The sequence below is a fragment of the Tyto alba genome, unplaced genomic scaffold (assembly GCF_018691265.1).
Source record: "Tyto alba isolate M040663 unplaced genomic scaffold, T.alba_DEE_v4.0 Super-Scaffold_1, whole genome shotgun sequence".
Classification (NCBI taxonomy): domain Eukaryota; kingdom Metazoa; phylum Chordata; class Aves; order Strigiformes; family Tytonidae; genus Tyto; species Tyto alba.
Window position 1 is genome coordinate 15,388,206 of NW_024881261.1, and position 19,611 is coordinate 15,407,816.

General features: G+C 61.4%; 2 protein-coding genes across 12 annotated transcripts in view; one reads left to right on the top strand and one right to left on the bottom strand.

Moving 5' to 3' along the window:
* Positions 1 to 18,513, top strand: part of SEMA4G (semaphorin 4G) — a 29,306-nt gene extending 10,793 nt beyond the window's left edge. For 6 of the 11 annotated variants that reach the window (XM_042789130.1, XM_042789118.1, XM_042789108.1 and 3 more), the window contains 13 exons: positions 9,721 to 9,955; positions 11,132 to 11,280; positions 11,823 to 11,885; positions 11,964 to 12,062; positions 13,245 to 13,338; positions 13,590 to 13,703; positions 13,889 to 14,055; positions 14,205 to 14,374; positions 14,527 to 14,671; positions 14,750 to 14,972; positions 15,067 to 15,182; positions 15,533 to 15,684; positions 15,893 to 18,513. In XM_042789130.1, coding sequence (XP_042645064.1) covers positions 9,835 to 9,955; positions 11,132 to 11,280; positions 11,823 to 11,885; positions 11,964 to 12,062; positions 13,245 to 13,338; positions 13,590 to 13,703; positions 13,889 to 14,055; positions 14,205 to 14,374; positions 14,527 to 14,671; positions 14,750 to 14,972; positions 15,067 to 15,182; positions 15,533 to 15,684; positions 15,893 to 16,898 — 2,619 coding nt within the window. In that variant the 5' untranslated portion in view covers positions 9,721 to 9,834 and the 3' untranslated portion in view covers positions 16,899 to 18,513. Of the gene's footprint in view, positions 1 to 2,362; positions 2,368 to 4,895; positions 8,675 to 9,669; positions 9,956 to 11,131; positions 11,281 to 11,822; positions 11,886 to 11,963; positions 12,063 to 13,244; positions 13,339 to 13,589; positions 13,704 to 13,888; positions 14,056 to 14,204; positions 14,375 to 14,526; positions 14,672 to 14,749; positions 14,973 to 15,066; positions 15,183 to 15,532; positions 15,685 to 15,892 lie in introns of those variants that run through there. The other 5 variants (XR_006164980.1, XR_006164981.1, XM_042789136.1 and 2 more) reach the window with 5 other exon arrangements.
* A 40-nt stretch (positions 18,514 to 18,553) lies between these two features.
* On the bottom strand, positions 18,554 to 19,423 carry MRPL43 (mitochondrial ribosomal protein L43). The gene is made up of 3 exons (XM_042789150.1): positions 19,240 to 19,423; positions 18,989 to 19,095; positions 18,554 to 18,784 (listed from the first exon to the last, which is right to left on the bottom strand). The coding sequence occupies exons 1-3, from the start codon at positions 19,368 to 19,370 to the stop codon at positions 18,570 to 18,572; spliced, it is 453 nt and encodes a 150-aa protein (XP_042645084.1). The 5' UTR covers positions 19,371 to 19,423; the 3' UTR covers positions 18,554 to 18,569.
* Positions 19,424 to 19,611: the final 188 nt, after the last annotated feature.

Below are 19,611 nucleotides of genomic sequence, written 5' to 3' on the forward strand. Positions count from 1 at the left end.
AAGGGTCTGGATCCAGGTCTGGGTCTGCAGGTAGGTTTTTGGGTGCTGGATCTGGCTGCTGAGTCCACAGGTAGGATCTGGGGTGCTGGGTGCACAGGCAGGGTCTAAAGGAGGAGGAGCAGGAGTCTGACCTGCTGGGATCAAAGTCCAGGGAATGATGTCTTGGGGGAAGCAGGGGGGCAGAGCCTTGGGGGCAGGATGGGGAGGGGTTCTGGGGAGCTCTGATGCAGGTGAGGATTTGGGGGTGACGAGCGGGAGGGGACGTGGGGATATGCAGGATCTGGTGGTAGCGCAGGTGGCTTTCTGTGGGGACAGGTTTGGGTTGTGGAGTGAGGTGGGGCTGGGGGACCTGGGCAGGTGTGAGAGGGGGACATGCTGGGGGTGCAAGGGAAGACGATGATGGGAATTGCAGCCAGACAGGGCACCAGCTCCTGGGGAGAGGGCTAGATACAGCCCCTCCCTTCCCCGGCGGATTGGGGGGGGGTTTGCGAGGACGAGGACTGCTGGCAGTATTTGGGGAGGCTGGGTGTTACCTGGGGGCAGCTGGTGTTTCAGTTGGCTGGGATGAGGTACCAAACCGATGCAGGTGGTGTAGTGGAATCCCTGCCTCCCCCCCACTGCCCCTCAAGAGGTGGGGGGGCCACAGGATGTGGCTTCTCTGAGCCCTGGCTCCTTGGGGTGCCTCGCTGTGGGGGCTGCAGATGCTGCTGGGTGGAGGGGACTGGCTTGTGCTGGGGGCTTCTTTGCACTGGGGTCTAGCTGCGTCTTCCTGCCGATTCAAGGGTAGAAGAGACCAGCGGGCAGCCCTGGGATTTGGGGGTCTCTTTGCCCTCCCCATCAGTAGCCAGGTGGGCCAGTGACTTGCTCCTGGCCTTTAAAACCGAGAGCATGAAGTGGGAAGGGGAACCGTGAAAGGGTTCTTCAGGTGCCAAGAAAAACAGTCTCCAAAGACAAAGAGACTGCCCAAAATGGATAAGGAGTGCAGATTCCCCCAGAGGCAGGGAAATTATTAATAACAACGATGGCATTTTTTGTGCTAGTTGGCCTACCACTGCGGGCTCTGGCTGCTTTGCCTCCTTCGGCAGCGGGCGCAGGCTGGGACCCCCCGCCTGAACCCCGAACCCGGGCAGGATGGCCGCGGCGATGCTGCGTGCGTGTCCCTCGGGATGCGTCTCTCCTTCATCTCACTTTGGTCAGACTCGCTCTGCCCAGAGGGACAAGGGGCAGGGAGCTCCCCCCCCCCCCCAGCATGCCGAGATCCCTATCTTGACTTTGTTTTTGTGTTGCAACCGGAGGGGAAGAAAAAAATAAAACAAAACCCCAACCACCCTTTCGGTTCCTGCAGATGAGGGTTTCATGCTGTAGGCTTGTTCTCCCCCCCACTGCCCTGCCTTTTCCAACATCCATTTGAACCTTTCACCACTTTCCCCACCAGGAATGCAACAGGTTTGCCGGAGCCGGGGGGTTTATTCAGCAAATCTGGCAGGTCGTGTGCCAGGAAAAAGCATCCAGGTGTGCTCAGCAGGGCTGGCGAGGGGGAGCTCTGCCGGCACCCCGTGCAGGAGGGCAGCAGTGGGTGCGGTGGAGACACGGTGCCAGCCTCGCCTGGCCGCGTGTGGGGAATTTCCCTCCCTGCGCTTGCCCGCCGGCTCCGCTTGGCACCTTGACGGGACTTGTTGGGAAGCGGCTCATGTGATGGGCGGTTTGGTGAGGGGGAGCCAGTCTTGGGGGACCCGCTGCCTCTCAGGGAGGCGGGGAGACAATGCCCCCGGAGTTTTTTAAGTTCTCTTGCTGTGAAAGCCCCCCTGGCAGCGGCTGGCTTTCACCATTCAAAGGTGAGAGCCCCCTGCCCCACTGGTGCTTTGGGAGGAAACGCCGCCGCCGTCCCTCCCTGCCTGGCTGTGCCACTGCTCCTGGTGAGAGGTACAAGCACCAGGGCTCTGCTGTAGCAAGGTCATCACCAAACCCACCCTCTCCATCCTCCTGGGGCCTGAGCTCTGCTGTTAGGAGCTGAAGGAAACTGAGGATTTTGGCACCATGTTACCCACCAGTGTGGGGACCGGGGATGCAGCTTGGCGATTCATGGTGTGCTCCGGCTTGTGCTTTTCTTTTTGCTTAAAAGCTCCCCCCAGGTACAGCCCCATCTCCCCTTACCTGACGGAGGGCTCTTGTTTGCCTGTTGCAAAGCCCAGCCCATGCAAATAAGACGGGGAGCTGATTTTGGGGCTACAAAGCTAGCAGTATGCAAACAACTGTGGGAAAGGCCAGGTGCTACTGCCTTGCGCCCTGTGGTTCTGAACGCAGAGTTGAATATCAAATTGGGTTTGACCCTAAATTTGAAGCTTTGTTGGAGGGAAACAAGAAGAGGTTGTTAAAGCTAGAAGCCTTAACATTTCCCGTCATCTGGTCTTGCGAGACTTTTGAAAAGGAAACAGTTTATCTTTGGAATAAATAAAAGGGAAAGGGACGGGCTTGTGGCAGAAAGACCCGCGTTCACGCCAGACGAGCTGGGTTGTGCTCCAGCTCTTGCCCCTGCTTCCAAAGGGACCCCAGGTCATGCGTGATTTCTGAGCCTCGGTTTCCCCTCAGGGAAGCCCCACGCCGCACCGATGGTGGGAACCCCAGGCATTGCCAAGAAACGTCTTTGAAACTCAAACCTGGCTTTGGAAAAAAACTGGAAGACAAACCGGCTCTAAACAAACACCGGAGTTAATTTCTTGTCTTGCATTGTACGAGCCCAGTGAAATGAAACACAGTGCAGCCACAGGGACGAGCAAATGCATTAAAATGCGTCAAAAAGCCACGAAATCTGCTGGCTCTGAAATGTCCCTTTACATTTAGGGTTGGGATTTTTTCTTGTTTTCTTTCTAATTGTTCCTGCGAATTTAATTCTACAATTATTTTCCTCCTTCTGCCATGGAGACAATGTGCTTCAGCCACAAAGCCTTTGAAGGCTGAATTGCTGATCGCATCTAGCGCTGAGCCATTTGGATGCGAACGCCCCCTCGCTGGGAAACTTTGCTGTGACGTGGGGGGCTGTCCATCCAGCTGTCCGTCTGTCCATCTGGTCTGTTGAGGGGCTGCTGGCAAGTGGCAAAGCCTGGGCTGCTGCAGCGGATGCGGGAAAGGATGGAAAATGTTGAGGTGGGGGGGGTTAATGTTGGTAGTGCCGAGTATGCATCTTCCCTGCCACTGTGGAGGTGGGAGCCCTGGGGGTCTGCACCCCACATCCCGAAGCTCGGCAGCTACACTCTTTCTCCTCCGTGGCCTGGATCTGGGGGTGGCTGGTGACAGGGTGAAGTCAGAGTCTGGCCATCATGGCTCGGCATCCTCCAGATTCACTTCCCGGTTCCTTCATGGTGCCCAGCTGGGCTCTCGGGTGCTTCCAGGCTGCGGGGTCAGCCCAGGGCTGCTGCTGTGGGGCTTCTGCAGGGGGGGAGACATGCTGGATGGGAGGGAAGAAGCTGCAGGGACTATGTCCTCACCGTGGGCTTGCAAGAGTCGAACGGCCTCCGGCATGTGGGGAATTGCTCCTGTGAAGGGGACATTTGCTGCTCTGCTTGGGTGTGCCAGGTACGGGCTGGCTGGGGCGTCCTTTAGTGCTCCCAGTCCCACCACTGAGCTGCAAGGGTTTGCCATTCAGCCTCCCCTCCTCGCGCCCTTCCCTCCCGGTCCAGCTCTGAGCAAGGCTTTTGGGGCGCTGGAGCCAGGCGAGGAACTGTTTCAACTAACATCGGGCGTCGGTGGGTTTTCCGTATAAATGGGGAGTGGAGGAGAGCTCTGTCCCAGTGTCCTGGGCACCGTGCTTTTGCTGTCTGCTTGTGGTGTGTCAGGAGCTGCTGGAGCGGAGCCGTCCCCGTGCCTGGCAGGTGGCTGCAAGCAGGTGATGTTTGACCATGGTACAGGCTTGAGCAGCTTTCCTTATTTTCTCAGTTAGGTTTTTGGGGTGGGTTTGGATGGGAATAGCAGGAGAGCTCTTATGGGGACTTGGCAGCGAGTTCTGTTGCTGCCTGGCAGACCCTTTGAACCTCCTGCTCCGCATCAGACCCAACCTGATGGAGGAGAGGAACGAGTTCTTGTAAGATCAGTGAAAATGGTTTGCTGAGGAGAAACTAAAACGCCCCAATCCCTGCAGCTGTGCAGGGGGACACCGTGGCTGAGCCCTGCCCCTTGGTGAGTGGGTGGCATCCCCTGGAGGGATGCTTCAGGGGGATGGAGGTAAAGGCGTGGTGCTGGGGGCCACTGGGGCAAATCTGTCAGAAATCAGGCTATTAGTAGTCTTTTTTGCTGATGGATCAGCTTGTCTTTTCAGGGATGTTTAGATGTCTGGCTCCCATCGGCACTGGTGTGCCTTAAACCGGCTCACGTCCCCAACCCGCCCCGCTCGCTCTGCCATCCATCACTTTGCTCCTTCACACACCTCCTCCCCGCCGTGATGTTGGTGGGATCAGAGCTGGGTGCTCTCCTCTCCCGGTTGTGCTGGGCTCTGCTGGCGATGGATGGGACCATGCTGTGCTGTGAAAATTCAGAGCCTGTTCCCATGGCCTGCCAGTGCTCACCCCCAGCTCCCCTGGCTCCACGATGGCTGTGCCATGCGTGGGAGCTCTGTGGCGGGAGCAGGGCTGGATGCTCCTTGAGAGGAGCCGATGTTGCAGCTCTCCCTCCCCTCCTCTGTGCCCAAATCCCAAATTTGGGTAAAGGAGGGATATATCTGCTTCCCAAATTGCCGAAGCTCTCATGCATGTCCGCTGAAGCACCTCAGGGTTGAGTGTGGTTTTGCTTAAAGAAAGCAACTAAAATAAACTTGTCAAGGGGCTCCTGGGAGGTCACTGTGCTCCTTCCCTCCCTGTCCCCAGCCCCCAAACCCTGCACAGAACCCCTCTTCCCGGAGGGCTTTCAGCACGTTAGCATTTTTTTCTTGCTGTTGTTGACAAAAATCCCGGCTGGTTGAGAAATATCTGTGCAGCAGCGCCAGCACAGTCCCACGGGTCAAATCCTGCCCCTGCAAATCTCTGCCGGGAAAGGCAGCTCATCTCGGGCTGGCCTTCGGGGGTGCTGCTGGGGGGGGACCCATCACCTTTCAGGGCACCCTGGGCATAGGGCCACGAGCAAGCCCCTGTGGTGAATGGACAGATGGACACGACAGGCTTGAGATGGACCTGATGTTTTATCATTTGCTGGTTGGGCTCCGCAGCAGAGCGCTGGAAGTTCGTCAAAGGCTGAATTAAAGTTGCCTGGCAACCTCCATCCCGGCTCCTCTTCCCACATCTCGCAGGATTTCCCACTCAAGGCCTGCCGGCTCCGGGGAAGGGGAGCCCGAAACGCACCACGCTTGCAGCCAGCCGGGGGCCAGGCTCCCCTCTCGCGGGATGGCTCTTTTCCCGTAATTCCTTGGCTTGTTCCCACGCCTGGGAGCTGGGAGCTCTCCCCACCTCGTCCCCCAGGGCGGGCGCCTTTCCCCCCTCACCCCACGCTGGGAACGGGTCGGACTGTTTCAAGTGAACCCAAGGGCAACTTGAGCAGGTCCCGGGGGAGGGTAAACCAGTGCTGAGCCAGTGGGAATGTGGCTGGGGGAGCCAAGTGGGCCTGGGGGGGTCACGTACTGGGCTTGGCCCCGATGAGTAAAGCTGAACTGTTCGCCTGGGTTTTGGAGCCTCTGAGCTGGGCTGCCGTGAAAAAAGTGTAAATGGTGTCTCCTGGTGCAGACCCTGCTGGGAGTTTTGTTAAGGCTGTTTTGCAACCCCGTGACTTGGAGGAGACCTGCTGGAAATCCTGGTCCCCACTGGGAACGCAGCAGCCCTGTGTTGTAGGAATGCACAGTGCCAAGAGGGACAGCCCACAAGGAGGGGAGAAAGGTCTGACAGCCATTCCAGGAGCCTGCTTGGGCTTTGCTAGAGCTCGGTGGAGCAACCACAAGCTGTCTACGGAGCAGTGGGATGGGGAAGCATCCAGTCCCACTCTGCAAATCTGTTCTGCCATCCAGGATGGATACTGGGGGTCAGCCGGAGAAGGGCTGCTCCCACCTGGCGTTTCAATTCTTTCTCCCAGGTTCCTTTTAAATTAAAAATCTGGCATCGTTTTTGGCTGTGCTGCTGAGGAAACAGCCAAGGGGGTCCCATAAGACTTCAGCTGAGGTCCCCCCGTATTTGCCAGCCCCACTGACAGCGCAGCTTCCCTGCACAGCAGCGTGCGGCTGGCTCTTGCTCCCAGGTTTTGGTGCCTCGTGGCTTTGAGGACCACGGGGCAGCGGGAAGGGGCCACCAATGGCCAGCAGAAGCTCCGGGTGCAGTGGCCATCCAGGGGTGTGGCAGCGTTAGCTGGTTTCTTTGACCGGATCCAGGTTGGCAGGACCTGCCGCCAGGAAATTCACTCATCAAAAGCTTTTTGCGCCTCCAGAGACGCTGGTTGTGGGGATTTTAAGGAGGTGCCGACTGGGCCGGCTCGTTTGGGTGTGCTGTGCCGGCTGGCTGCCGGTGGGAGGCTGAAGGCTGGCACAGTCACGCTTGCACAGCTTCCGTTGTGACCCAGTAAACCCAGTCAGACCTGACCAGGGTGCGCTTGCTCGCTCCCCTGCACGCTCACGCACGCCTCCACCCCCCCCCCCCCCCCCGCTGCTTTCCTGGTGCTCCTCGGGGACCAGCCAACCCATCCCGCTGGTGAGAGCTGGTGTCTGGGCCGGGCTCGCCCGGCTCTGTGCCAGGAGCCGCGGCTGCACCCGCTGGATCACCGATAACTGGCTTTGGCCCCCATGGACGTTGCACGTTGCAATTACAGCAACTGGTTCCTGGCTTCGCCCTGCTCTCGGGGCGGGCATCAGCCCCACGGCCAGATCCTGCCTCCACCACCCTTCTCCTTCAGCGTCGCCTGCCAGGGCAGGAGCTGGGGCTGGATTTTGGGTCCTGTATCAGCTCGCCCTGTGCTGGGAAGTAGGTGAGGTGCTGAGGGGCTTGGGAGCTCACTCCTGGGGATGGGATGGGTTTTTCTGGGCAGTTTTTCTCTTAAACCGCAGATTTCATTGGAACTGCTGCTGCTTTTCAGCCTCGTCTTCTTCCCTTTTTGTGTTTCTTTCCTGGAGAAAACTCTGCAGTGTTTCTCCTCCTGGCTTTTTCCCGTTTCCCATGGAAGTGCTGGGCTTCAGCAATCTAGTTGCCCCCAGCCTGACTGGTGGCTCCCGTGGACCAAGACCTCCTCTGCATTCTGCTCCTGCCCCCAGCCCTCATCTTTGCTCAGGGATTTGAACTTGCACCTTGCCAAGAGGGAAACGATGGACTTGGGGTGTTTGGTACAGGTGCAGCCTGGGGTGACAATCCAAGGGAGACCAAGGATGGTTTCAGTTCCTTCTTGCTTTTTTTTCTCCACCCTAGGTATAAAGAAAAAAAAAAAACATTAGAAAAAAAATAGAGACGCTCAGAGCAGCCCTTCCCTTTGAGTAAAATATTAACTGGCTCTTACAGCTAACCGATTAAATGTCCTTTAGGACAAAGTTAAATCTGATCTCAGGCAAAGGAGCCTTTGGAAACGGGTGCAGCTGCTCCCCTGCAAAAAGCAGAGGAGCCCAACCCCAGTGGCAGGGGAGTCTGCTCCCCACTGCCCCAGCCCATCTAGGAACCCTGCACAGCCCCACAGCTTAATTTATTATTTTTATTTTTTTGCTGCTTTGCTGGCTCGGTGCTTGCACTGGTTAAATGTTAGCTGGGGCTGGCTCGCCGCGCGGCTCTTGCCCTGCAATAAGCACCATCCCTGCCTCCCTGCCCGGCCGTGCTCCTTGCTCCAATCCCTGTCGCACCCAGAGCTGGACAGCAGGCAAAGTTCAGGGCTTGTTTGTTTGGGGGAGATAAGGTGAGGATGCCTGGCAGCATGCAGGCAGCTCACAGGACTGTTACTCATTTATTAGACATCGTTGTTTGCCTTGTTGTAAGAAGGTTTCTCCTTTCCTCTGCTTTCCCAGCCCAGGTGCCTGGCAGCTCTTGTGGCTTGTGTGTGATTCCAGGCTCGTGTCCCAGCGCAGCGGCCTGGGGAAGGGTCCCCACAACTGCTGGGGTGCCCCTAGTCCCACTGATGGGATGGAGAGGTGCCAGCCCGGGGCTGGCTGGAGCACTTTTTCAGGTGTTTTGTTGCTCCAGATGTGGCCCGGCCAGACATGGTACCACCAAAGCAATTTGTCTCCCATTGACCTCCATCACCACTCACCCTCCTTGCATCGCCTTGCCAGGGCCATCACTGGTGGGCAGACCCTCGGTCCTGACAGGGCTTGTCCTGGGAACAGGAGTTCCTCGGAGGGAGGATGCTTCGGGTCACTGTCCTCTGCTCCCTGGGGAGCTCAGCCCCGCAGGCAGCACCCTGCCCGCTCCCAGGGCTGGGTGCTGTATGGGTGCTCTGTGCAGGGGGGAACGTCTTCCCTCTGCCCCATTCCTGGAATGGTCTGGGGCAGCAGCCAGTGCAAGTGAGAGGTCTGGGTCTGAACCCATCCCCTGACGGAAACAGTGGTTTAATGCAGGCTCCAGGACTGTGGCTGGATCCCACATCCAGCCCTTCGCTTCTCCTTTTCAGCCCCAAAGCCCTTTTCACTTTCATTTTACTTTGTTTTTACCTCCCCTCCACGTGAGACCCAGCAAGGTATTTGCTTCAGGGAAACTGCAGCAAGCGTGTTTGAACAGCTTCTCTACAGGGCCAGGTATTTGGTTATATATATAAAAAATCCCAACCCTAAGCAAACATATAGGTGCTGGTCACTTTATGGGGAGGTCTCCTGATTGGAGGTATCTGATTGTCTCCTTCCTCCTTAGTGCCAGCAAAATGACCTGGTGGCTTTCCTGGAAGCAGCTGAGAGGGGTGTGGGGGGGGTTTTGGGAGGGATTGCATGCATGAAAGCAAGACTGATGTAGATGCTGAGCTTCAAGGCAGCTTGGGATGAAAGAGAAACTGAAACCTCATGGGAAAACACTGTGAGGGGAAGACTGTTCTCACTTGAAAAGACTTGATGAAGATGCCAAGTGGCTCCTGTATGGATTTTCCTTTGCCCTGCGTCGCTGCATGCCTGCGGCATCCTTCCCCACGCCTCTATCCTCAGGAGTCTCATCTCAAAGGTCCTCAAATTCAGGAGATGTCCAGCTGTGTTTTTAGGAAGGAGTGGAGCCCTTGGGCTCCCTGGGACCCCCCTTGCCACCCATCCGGCAGCAGCCACTCCGGGGAGCGGGGCTTAGAGTACCTCTGTGGGCCAGGAGACCTGTACAGGGACTTGGTCCTGAGCCCTGCTCTGGTTTTGGGGGTAAATGTGCCTGCTTTTCAGGTGTGAAAATGCAATGGGGGATCAGCTGGCTCTGCCAAAGCATATCCTTTGGTCACGGGGAGCTGCAGGAGGACATGACTGGGAGCGAAGGAGGGAAGAGCCCAGAGCAGACCTGGAGGAAAAGGAGCCTCCGAGCAACCGAACCAAGCGACTGCCGCTGCTGCGACCGAGCGGACGCTGAGCCTGGGGAGGGGTTGCTCTGCTCAAATTCCCCTCCCTGCCTTGCGCTGGCTGCAGGCTGAATGCCTTGCGCCGTGCCTCGATTTCCCCTTTGGCAAACAAGGGCTTGCTTTTCCCTGAAGCCATCCCCGGGCTGAGGCCGTGTCCAGTCAAGCGTCCACGCGTGTGTGCAGCTGGCTCCTTCCTGTTCTCACTTGCTCATGAGGTGCTGGCGGCAGCAGGAGTGTCTGACCCGGCGTTTTGTGTTTCAGGAGGGTTTGGCAACTGGCTTTGTCCCGTGGAGCTGGGGAGCCCGTCCTGAGGGTCGGCTGTACCGGCCTGGAAGCAGCGGGCCGGGGGGCTGCCCTCGCCGGGGGCACGGGAAGATGAGCAGAGGCATGGCCCATCTCCTGACCGCTCTCTTCGTGGTGGCGGCGGTGGGCTACCCATCACGGCGGTCTGCCACCGACCTGGATGCCACCCCCAGGACGACAGTCACCTTTGATGGTAAGGGGGTGAGGGTCTTGGTGGTGGTGGTGGTGAGGTTTGGGGTCTTGCCAGCACCAGATTTGGTGCATCGTGACTCTGTCCAGCCTTCGCCAGCCCCCCAAGTCAGGGTGCTCAGCATGGGGGGCTGGCTACAGGTCCCCTGGGCTCCAGATATCGGAGCCCACATGTCTATCTGATGTTGGGTGCCTGGAGTCAATGTGCCCCAAGGGATGGAGCAGGGTAAAGGCATCTCCTCAAAAGCCAGGGGAGGACAAGGGCATGCAGGGAGCTAGCTTTGGCGAGGCCCCACCCCTGTGCAGCAGCCGTTGGAGGGTGTCCTGAGTCAGATATCATCCCCGGGCTGGGCTGTCACGGTCCAGATAGTCATCAGGAAGCTTTCTTCCATGATTTTCTCTAATTGCCACTGGGCTCTTGGCCTCCAGCCTCTGTGGTGTCAGCCAGCCCCGCAACGTCATCGTGCCTGGAGCATCCACATGACTTCGTTGACCTTGTTAGTGAAGCCCAGCTCAGTGGTCGATGGCAGGAGAGGGTTTCATTGCAGCTGGAGTGCCCTTTTCTCCTCAGGTAATGACTCCTTTCAGGGGGAGTCATTCCCTCCCCAGCTGCCTCTGGGGTCCCAAACCCCACAGAACTTTCTCCTCCTGTGGCAGGAGGGTCCTGGTCCCTCTGGCCAGGGCAGAGTCCCACCTCACACTTCTCAGCACCCCAAATTGAGTGATTTCTCTATCTCGGTGGGCAGGGAGCACCCAGCCTCGCTGCGGGAACCCTCCCCTTGCACAGCAGTTTTGGTTCAGGTTTTTTGCATCCTTCCTTTTGGGCTGGTTGGGTTCAGTTCGGAGTTGGGGTCATAGCTGGCATGTTTTTGCTTCCTCCGGCAGTTCCCCAAACAGCGTGTCAGGTCTGTGCTGGCCATGGATGTCACAGCTCCCACCCCTGAGCTTGATTAGCGGGAAAAATTTCCCCTGTGAGCCTGAGCCCAATTAGTGCCTTTCACCTCCTACCAAACCCTCTCTTCCTTTCCTCCTGCCGTAACTGCTGTCACCCAGCACCATCTGCCTGATAACCTCAGTGGGTGCCTTCCCACCCACTCCTGGCTCCATCCTCTGTCTTTTCCCAGTGGCTTGTGCCGTGCCTGCCCCGGGGTCCTCCCTCAGCCTCCTGTTCTCTTTGCAGAGCTGTCGGGTGTCCGGCGCTTCGGTGCGCGCACCCTCAACTACAGCACCCTGCTGCTGGAGGACGACCGGGGCATCCTCTACGTGGGTGCCAGGGGGGCCATCTTCGCCCTCAACTCCAGTGACGTGACCGACGGCTCCCACCGCACGGTGAGCCCAGCCTCTGCCTGCCACCAGCTGCTTGTCCCCTCCTTATCCTGTGCTGCCTGGTCCTTACCCAAATCGTGGCCCCCCTATCCTGTTCACCCTCCCGCTCACCATCTGAGGTCTTGCCTGGAGGTGCTGTCCCCAGGTGCCCCTGGTCCTTCTCCCCAGCCGGGCAGCATGGGGACAGTGGTTGGGAGACGTCCCCAAGCTCAGAGCTGCCTGCTTCAGGGACACCCTGGCAGGATGAGGGGCAGGGAGGAAGCATTACCCTTTTGCTCCCCCTGAGAAGGACACCTCGGGATCCTCCAGGTTCTTGTGGGTGCTCTGAGGTTTCTGCCAGCAGGTTGGAGTGTGGGACTGCTCTCACCCCGGGTTGGGGGGATGTGGGCAGAATGCTGTCTTGTGCTCTGAGCAGCCATCCCCTCTCTAAATATAAGAGGATTTTGGCATCTCTGACGGTTCTGGCAGAGACTGGAGCCTGCAATGGTGGGGGGATCATGCAGTGATAGGGGGTCATGTAGTGGCAGTCCCTCTTCCCCTTGCAGATCCACTGGGAAGCCTCCCCGGAGAAGCAGATGGACTGCCTGCAGAAGGGCAAAAACAACAAGGTAGAGCAGGTGGGTGGGTGCCGGGGGGACACACCACCGCTTTCCCTGGGTGGTGACGTCTGTCCTCCCCCTCCACAGACCGAGTGCTTCAACCACGTGAGGTTTCTGCAGAGGCTGAACAGCACCCACCTCTACGCCTGTGGGACCTACGCCTTCCACCCTCTCTGCGCTGCCATCGTGAGTACCGCTCAGCCCCACGGCTGTCACCTGTACCCTGTCACCCTGCCACCCTGGGGTGGCGCAGCCGTCGTCCTCTCCCACCATCTCCACCTGCAGCTCTGCTCCCTTTCTGCCCCTGTCCCAGTCCCTCCCTGGCTCGAGGGGGAGGCGAGAGACCTCCAGGCTGGGGTGGGTTGGTTTGGGGACGCAGCCACCATGACGCAGGTGCCCAAAGTCCCCACCTTGGTGCTGGGGTTGGACTTTGACCCCACAGCGAGAGGATTGGTGCCGTGGGAGGGACACGTGGGCTCAGCGGGGCCAAGTGGGGTGGGACATGCCAGCACTGGAGCTGGTCCCCAGCCCCTGTTAGTGCAGGGTCCCTTCCCAAAGCAGGGGCTGCAGACTGGCTGCTGGCCAGTGGCGAGCATGCCTGGGAAGGGTGACGGTGGCAGGGAGGGTGACGGTGGCAGGGCTGACTCAGCGGCCCCTCCCCAGGGATTTCCTGGGCCAGGCCAGGGGGGTCCCTGCGTGGCCATGACTCATGGCAGAGCGTCCGGGGGCAGCCACATCCCCCAGCAGCAGGATTTTCACCCCTGTACCATTGCTCCTTATGACTCAGCTGCCCTTTGCCCACCACCCTCCCTGAACTGACGGGCAGAGGGGCCTGGGGCTGTGTCCCCAGTGTGTCCAGGGAACCCTGGAGGGGCTGTGCCCATTCCCATGGCCATGCCACCAGTCCGGTTTGGCCATCACACGCCCTGGGAGTCAGGCAGAGGAGCTGCCAAGCTGGAAGGGCCTCGTCATTATTTAACACACTTTGAACTGTAAACCCCAAAGAAAATAACTCCTGCCATGGTGGGGACATCGCCCGGGGGGACCCATCCCGGCTGGGCAGTGTCTGCTGGCCAGGCACGGCCCAGGAGCATTGATTGCGCTGGCTGGATCCTGCCTGGTGCCAAAGTGGGGTGCCAGGGTTCCCCTTCCCCCCTGAGCCCTCTTCCCACTTTTGGCTGGGGGCTCTGGCTGTCCGTGTGTTTTCTGACCAGCTGGAGGGTGCCGGGGTGGGGGGGTTGTATTGCCTGGACAAGGGCATGGCTGCAGGCATCACTATCCGAGCTAACAGCCTCTGCAGAGCCTGGGGCTGGCAGGTGAGGTGAGTCTGTCCCCTCCTGTCTAACTCGGTCCCCTGTCCTCCTCAAGGATGCCGACATGTTCACGTTGCCGTCCCACTTTGAGGAAGGCAAGGAGAAGTGCCCCTATGACCCTGCCCGTGGCTACACTGGCCTTATTGTCGGTAAGCAGCACCTTTCCCAGCGCTGGCGGGGACGTGCGGGATGCCACCAACCCTGGCCCCATCCCCAATTCCCTCTTGGGGGGGTCCCCAGCCGGGTGGGCTCTGTGTGCAGGGGCCTTAGCAAGCCAGGACTTGGTCCTCCTCCTTCTCTTCCTTCTTTGCCTGGGACATGGGTATGCTGGTGGCTTTCTGAACTGTCGCTGCTGTCCCCGGGGTGGGGGGACATGCTGATGGGTGCCTGCCCTGCCTAGACGGTGGCTTGTACACGGCCACGCGCTATGAGTTTCGGAGCCTCCCTGACATCCGGAGGAACCTGCACCAGCGGCCGCTGAAGACAGAGGAGTCCCCGCTGCACTGGCTGAATGGTGAGACATCCCTGTGCGCCCACCCCGCCGTGGGATGCCGTGTATCGCCTCAGGGAGTGTGGAGCAGGGGTTGGGGGTGGTCCTGGGGTCCTGTGTGGTTTGTCATGAGAGGAAACCAAGGCAGGGAGGGATCCCCTGTCCCGTGGTGGGTCCCCAGTCTCCACCTATTGCTCCGTGTCCCTCAGATGCCGAGTTCGTGGCCTCTGTGCTGGTCAGGGAGAGCAAGGACAGCCCTGTGGGCGACGATGACAAAATCTACTACTTTTTCACGGAGCGGGCAGGAGAGGAGACCACATCCTTCTTTGACAAGAGCCAGGTGGCCCGAGTGGCCCGGGTGGCCCGTGTCTGCAAGGTAGGCATGTCTCTAGCCATGGGAAGCCGAGCACTGCTCCTCCCGGCGCAGGGGCTGCGTTCTTGCACCTTGTGGGAAACTGAGGCACGGGCAGAGGGGGACATACCCCGCCACTGGCCTGGGCAGAAACGCTCTCTGCATCCTCCCAGAGTGATGTGGGGGGGAAGAAGATCCTGCAGCGCAAGTGGACATCCTTCATGAAGGCGCGCCTGGTCTGCTACATCCCCTACTACGAGGTGCTGCGCAGTATCTGCAGCCTGGATGGGGGCGGCTGGGCCAGCACGGTCTTCTACGCTGCCTTCACCCTCTCGGCACAGTGGTGAGCGAGGCAGCGGCCGAAACAGCTGGGGCTAAAAGTCTGCAGCACAGGGGGGGACCGGGGATGCGCAGGCGGGTGCTGAGCACCCAGGGGTGTGTTGGTGGGGAGCACTCGTGTGTCTACCCAGGCTGAGGTGGGGCTCTCCCCCCCAGGAGGACCATGGAAGCCTCGGCCGTGTGCCGCTACAGCATCTCAGCAGTGCAACGTGCCTTCGAGGGCCCCTACATGGAGTACCAGGACTCGGCTCGCAAGTGGTCCCGCTACGACGGTGTGGTGCCCGAGCCCCGGCCCGGCTCCGTGAGTGCCTGGGGGTGCAGAGCAGGGGGTGTGTGGGGCAGCCACATCCCCCTCCTGACCCCTGTCTCCCCTGGGCAGTGCATCACGGACCGCTCCCGCAGGAAGGGCTACAACTCCTCGCAGGACCTGCCCAACAGCGTCCTGGACTTTGTCAAGCTGCACCCGCTCATGTTCGAGGAGGTGAAGCCGACCGGCGGGGAGCCGCTGTTGGTGAAGAAGAGCGTGGCGTACAGCCGGCTGGCCGTGGACAGGGTGAGGGCCCTCGACGGCCACTCCTACGATGTGCTCTTCATGGGGACGGGTGAGCCCACGATGAGTTTGCCGGGTCTCTGCTGGTCGGGGTGGGGGGGACACACCCCCCACGCTTCTTCCTGACCCCTTGCTCTGCTCTCCAGGTGACGGCTGGATCCACAAGGCTGTGGTGGTGGGCTCTGGCCTCCACATCGTGGAGGAGGTGCAGGTGTTCAGGGACCCGCAGCCCGTGGAGAGCCTGGTGATCTCCCATGCCCAGGTGAGGGGTAGAAACGGGAGAACACGGCACACAGGGCATGTTTGTGCTGCGAAGCTGCCACTGGGCTGGTTGGAGGAAAGCGGGGACATGACTCCTGGGTCACCCCAGCTTGGGATACGTGCCGGAGCCCAGTGGGGCAGCCTGGGGAAAGGGACCAGCCTGAACCTCCACCTCCTTGCCAGGTGCCAGCTGCAGCCGTTGGCACCGACTGGAGTTGGGGGCACTTCCCTGTGCAGCCCCAGCAAGGGAGAGCTGTGCTGTGGGGCTGGGGGATCTCTGGGCACCACGGGGCACTCCACAGCCCAGCCACGCCATGCCAGGGCAGTGCTGAGCCAGCCCTTTCCCCCCAGAGGAGCCTGTACGTGGGGGCAGCCAGCGGGATCCTGCAGGTGCCCCTGGCCTCCTGCGCCAGGTACGCCTCCTGCTACGACTGCATCCTGGCCCGGGACCCTTACTGTGCCTGGGACAGCAGGGCCTGCCGCGCCATCGCCACCGCAGACAGGTAGGGACAGGCCACCCATCCCTGGCGGGGTCCCCATGAGCTTTCCACCTGCCCCATCCCACGCTGCTGCACGTCGCCCCATGGCAAAGTCACCCCAGTGTCACCCCCGAAGGGCCTGGCATCTGGTGGTGGTTCTGCGGGTGGCCGTGACCCCCTAAGGGTGGGCTGTGTGGCTGAAGACCCTCCCCCCCCACCCCGTGTCTTGCAGCACAGGGCTGGTGCAGGACATTCAGGGTGGCAACGAGGGATGCCGGAGCGGCTCCGGGCGCGGTGAGTCTTCGCCGCCCCTCGGGACCCCAGGGGGGGATGCCAGCATCCCTTTGGGTGGGCAGGATGGGTGCGAGGCACGTGTCCCCGCAGGCTCCCTGCTGTGGAAGAACCGGACAGTGCTGCAAGGGGACGACGTGCTGCTGCCCTGCGACCAGCGCTCCAACTTGGCACGAGCCGTCTGGCTGCTGAACGGCAGCGAGGTGCCGGGCGCGGGGCAGGACCGGCTGCGTGTCGGGGTGGACGGGCTGCTGGTGACGGACACGCTGCCCCGGCACAGCGGCGAGTACCGCTGCTATGGGGAAGAACGGGGTCTCCGGACACTGCTGGCCGCTTACAGCCTCACCGTGCTGCCCGAGCTGCCCCGCGGCCCCACGGCCGCCTCCCGGCCCCACGCCGCCAGCCAGGCGGCCGGCGACGTGAAGGTGGCTTATGTCTCCGCTATCGTCGCCTTGGTGGTGCTGTGCGCCGTGCTCAGCACCGTCCTCCTCTACGTGTCCTGCCTGGAGAAGCGCAAGGGCAAGTACGTCCTGGGGGAGCCGCGGCCAGCCGGCGTGGAGCTGCAGACCGTCTCGGCCAACTGCCTGCGCAAGAGTCGCCGGGAGGAGGAGGAGGAGGAGGAAGAGCTCGCCTACCCTGACGGCTGCCTGCAGATCATTCCCGGCGAGGCGCCCACGGCTGCCACCTCCCCGGTCAAGGAGCTGCCGGCTGCCGCGCCCCCGCTGCCGCCGCCGCCCCCGCTGCCAGCCGAGCTCACCAACGGCGTGGGGGCTCTGCCCAATGTCCTCCGCAAGATGAACGGCAACAGCTACATGCTGCTGCAGCAGCAGGAGGAGCCGCTGGCCTCGCCGCTCTACAGCGCGTCCTTCACCGAGGAGCTCAGCAAGATCCTGGAGAAGCGGAAACACACGCAGCTGGTGGAGAAGCTGGATGAGAGCTCCGTGTAGGGGCCGGGGGGTGGGCGTCCTGCCAGCGGGACCCTCCTCCCCTCGGGCCCCTTCTCCTACCCCTGGCCAGCAGCGTCACAAGACTCAGGCAAAACTACCTCCTGGATGGCAGAGCCGGGCCGGGCCCGGACTTGGCCATTCCTTCGGCTTTTCACTCACTTTTGAGACTTGCTGTACAGAAAAAAAGGAAAAGAATCTATTTAAATTTGGGAGCTCTATTTATGTATAAAAACCCACTGATGGCGGCCACGAGCTGGAGGCAGGAGCTGGCGCCTGGCTGAAGGTGGACGCTGGGGGGTGGGAGAGTTTCTGTCTGTCTGTCTGTCCAGGTGTGAGAGAGAGATGCTGTTGTGGACACGTGGACTCGGCCTGCCCCGCTGGGCATCCCTCGGCACACAGGAGCCGGACAGCTGCTGAGAGGTGGGTGAGGAGCAGGAAAAGGGGCCGGGGGCTGCCATAGCGCCTGCGTCTCTCGCAGGGTGTGGGGTCCCTTCCCGGTGTGGGGCTGGGGGTTGTTTTCCCCCAGCTGCCCACTCACAGGCAAGAGAGGGGCCATGGATGTATCTCCCATTGTGGGAAGGCGGCCTTGGTGGCTGCCAGCCCCTGCGTGCTCTCCCATGTCTGCCCCCCCAGGGTTTCCTCTGCGGGAGAGGATGATTTGGTGAGGGATGGATCCAGGGCAAGGAGCCCACGTCCCCCGAATGTCCCGGAGCAGCTGCTGGAGCCCCCACCACCTGCCCCCAGGTGAAACGCAGGGCTGGGTGACCCGGGGAGGTGGCACCCATGGGGCCTCCAGCCCTGACGGGGCTCTGCCCCCTCTCCTCAGGGCACTGCAGGGGAAGAGTGGAGCGCAGCAGCAGGCAGCAAGACGCACCAGCAGCCACGGCCGTGCCCTGCAGCGTGGCAAGGGACCAGCGCAGCACCTGCATCCTCCCTCCCGAAGTCCACAGTGCCCTCACGGCCCTGGGCACCATTGGTGCTGTCAGAGAACTGGGGTTCAGGCCCCCATGGGACAACATGTGGGAGGGGAAACATCCTTGCACAGTGAGGAGGAGGAGCCCTGGACAGGGGCCTGCCTCCCTCTGGGGCCTCCTGCTCTTCATGGCACTTTCCAGGGGCAGACACTGTCCCTAATTCTCCCCAACTACCTCTGCTCCTGCCGCCTCCTGGGGGAACCCGAGGGACTGGGGTGACAAAAGCGTCTCACACCCCAGGGACAGACGTGATACCGGAGAAGGCAGCGAGGGACAAATTTGCTGGGGTGTGCATCTTCCCCACTGTGTTCCACGCTGGGGCCTCCAGGATCAGAACATCGCCTGGAGCTCAGCCCTGCAGTGGGGGCAGGAGGAGGGTGGCAGCCCCCGGGGTCCCTAACGGGCTGGAGCCCGGCTGCCCCTGCCCCAGAAGAGCGAGGCTTAGTGAGAAAACGCAAGAGCTGGACGCCGGGTCTCTCCCATCCTGCCCCCACCCTTGTTTTTGCTGTAAGAGTTGGGGCGAGCTGCTCCCAAGCCCACCCCCCCCACACCCCCCCAAAGGAAGGGCATGACCCTCTGTGTCCAGCACCCCTCGTGCACAGCCCACCGCGCCCCCAGCAATAAACGCGGCTCTGTCTGGATGTGGTGTGGCAGTGTCTCTGCGGGCAGCAGGCGTTGGGGTGGGGGGGCAGAGGCTTTATTGGGGCTGCAGGCGGGGCCCCCGGACGGTGAGGGCGGAGGGTTTGTTGGTGAGGGGGTGCCACTGGCCCTGGACGCTGGGGTTGGCGGTGTGGAAGGGCTTGCGGATGCGGATGATGTCCAGGCCGGACTGGCCGGCCAGTTTGGTGGCCAGCTGCACAATCTCCTCGCTCGTCTTGCTGGCGATGAGCTCCTCCCGCACCGTCCCGTTCACTGCGGGGAGGAAGGGTGGGGGGGAAGGAGCTCAGGCCGGGGGGTGTCCCCCAACCCGCACCCCCCCCCCCCCCTCCCTTCCTCCTGCCCCAGGGGGGCAGCCTGCAGGGTGTGTGTGTGTGTGGGGGGGGGGGGTCCATCCCCATCCTGGCTCCCCAAACCACCCAACCCCCCCTCTCCCGTGCCCCCCCCCAACACACTCACAGTACTCAGCCAGCAGCAGCGGGGCCGGGCAGGAGCGGGGGCTGACATAGAGAACGACATCGGGGTGCTGCCGGGCGAAGTCCAGCGCCGCTTCCTCCACGAACTGCCTGTTTTGTTGTTTGTTATTTTTTTTTTTTTTTGGGGGGGGGTGGTGGGGGGTTCCCATTAGCCTGAGAGGGTGGAGGTCCCCATCACCTCCCCCCCCCCCCCCCCCCCCAAGGTCACAGGTGGGGTTCACCCTTCGGCGGTACCTGGCGCCGCGGGCATCGGCCGCGCTGGGGCTGAAGACGAGCTGGAGGCGCTGGAGCTGCCGCACGTAGCGGCCGACCCCGTTGTGCAGCACGGCCGCCAGGAACCGGCTGGGCGACCCGCGGCCCGTCATGGCTCCGGCCTCGCCCCGGAACCGGAGCGCCGGGGCGGCGGAAAGACCGTTCGCTTCCGAACCCCCGCCGGGAAGTGACGCGCCGCGCGCGGCGGCGGGGTCAGGCAATGGCGGCCCCCGTGGAGCTCCACGTGAGGGGGGCGGCCTGAGCGGCGCCGGGCCGGGAAGGGGCCCGGGGGGGGGCCCGGGGGGGGGCCCGGGGGGGGGACCGGGAGGGGGCCCGGGGGGGGGGACCGGGGGC

Excerpts from the sequence above, each read along its gene's own strand:
- MRPL43 (XM_042789150.1), bottom strand. The coding sequence starts at position 19,370 with ATGACGGGCCGCGGGTCGCCCAGCCGGTTCCTGGCGGCCGTGCTGCAC. Across the intron at positions 19,096-19,239 it reads GCCGATGCCCGCGGCGCCAG|GCAGTTCGTGGAGGAAGCGG; the intron begins GTACCGCCGAAG and ends ACAACAAAACAG. Across the intron at positions 18,785-18,988 it reads GCTGCTGCTGGCTGAGTACT|TGAACGGGACGGTGCGGGAG; the intron begins GTGAGTGTGTTG and ends TCCTCCCCGCAG.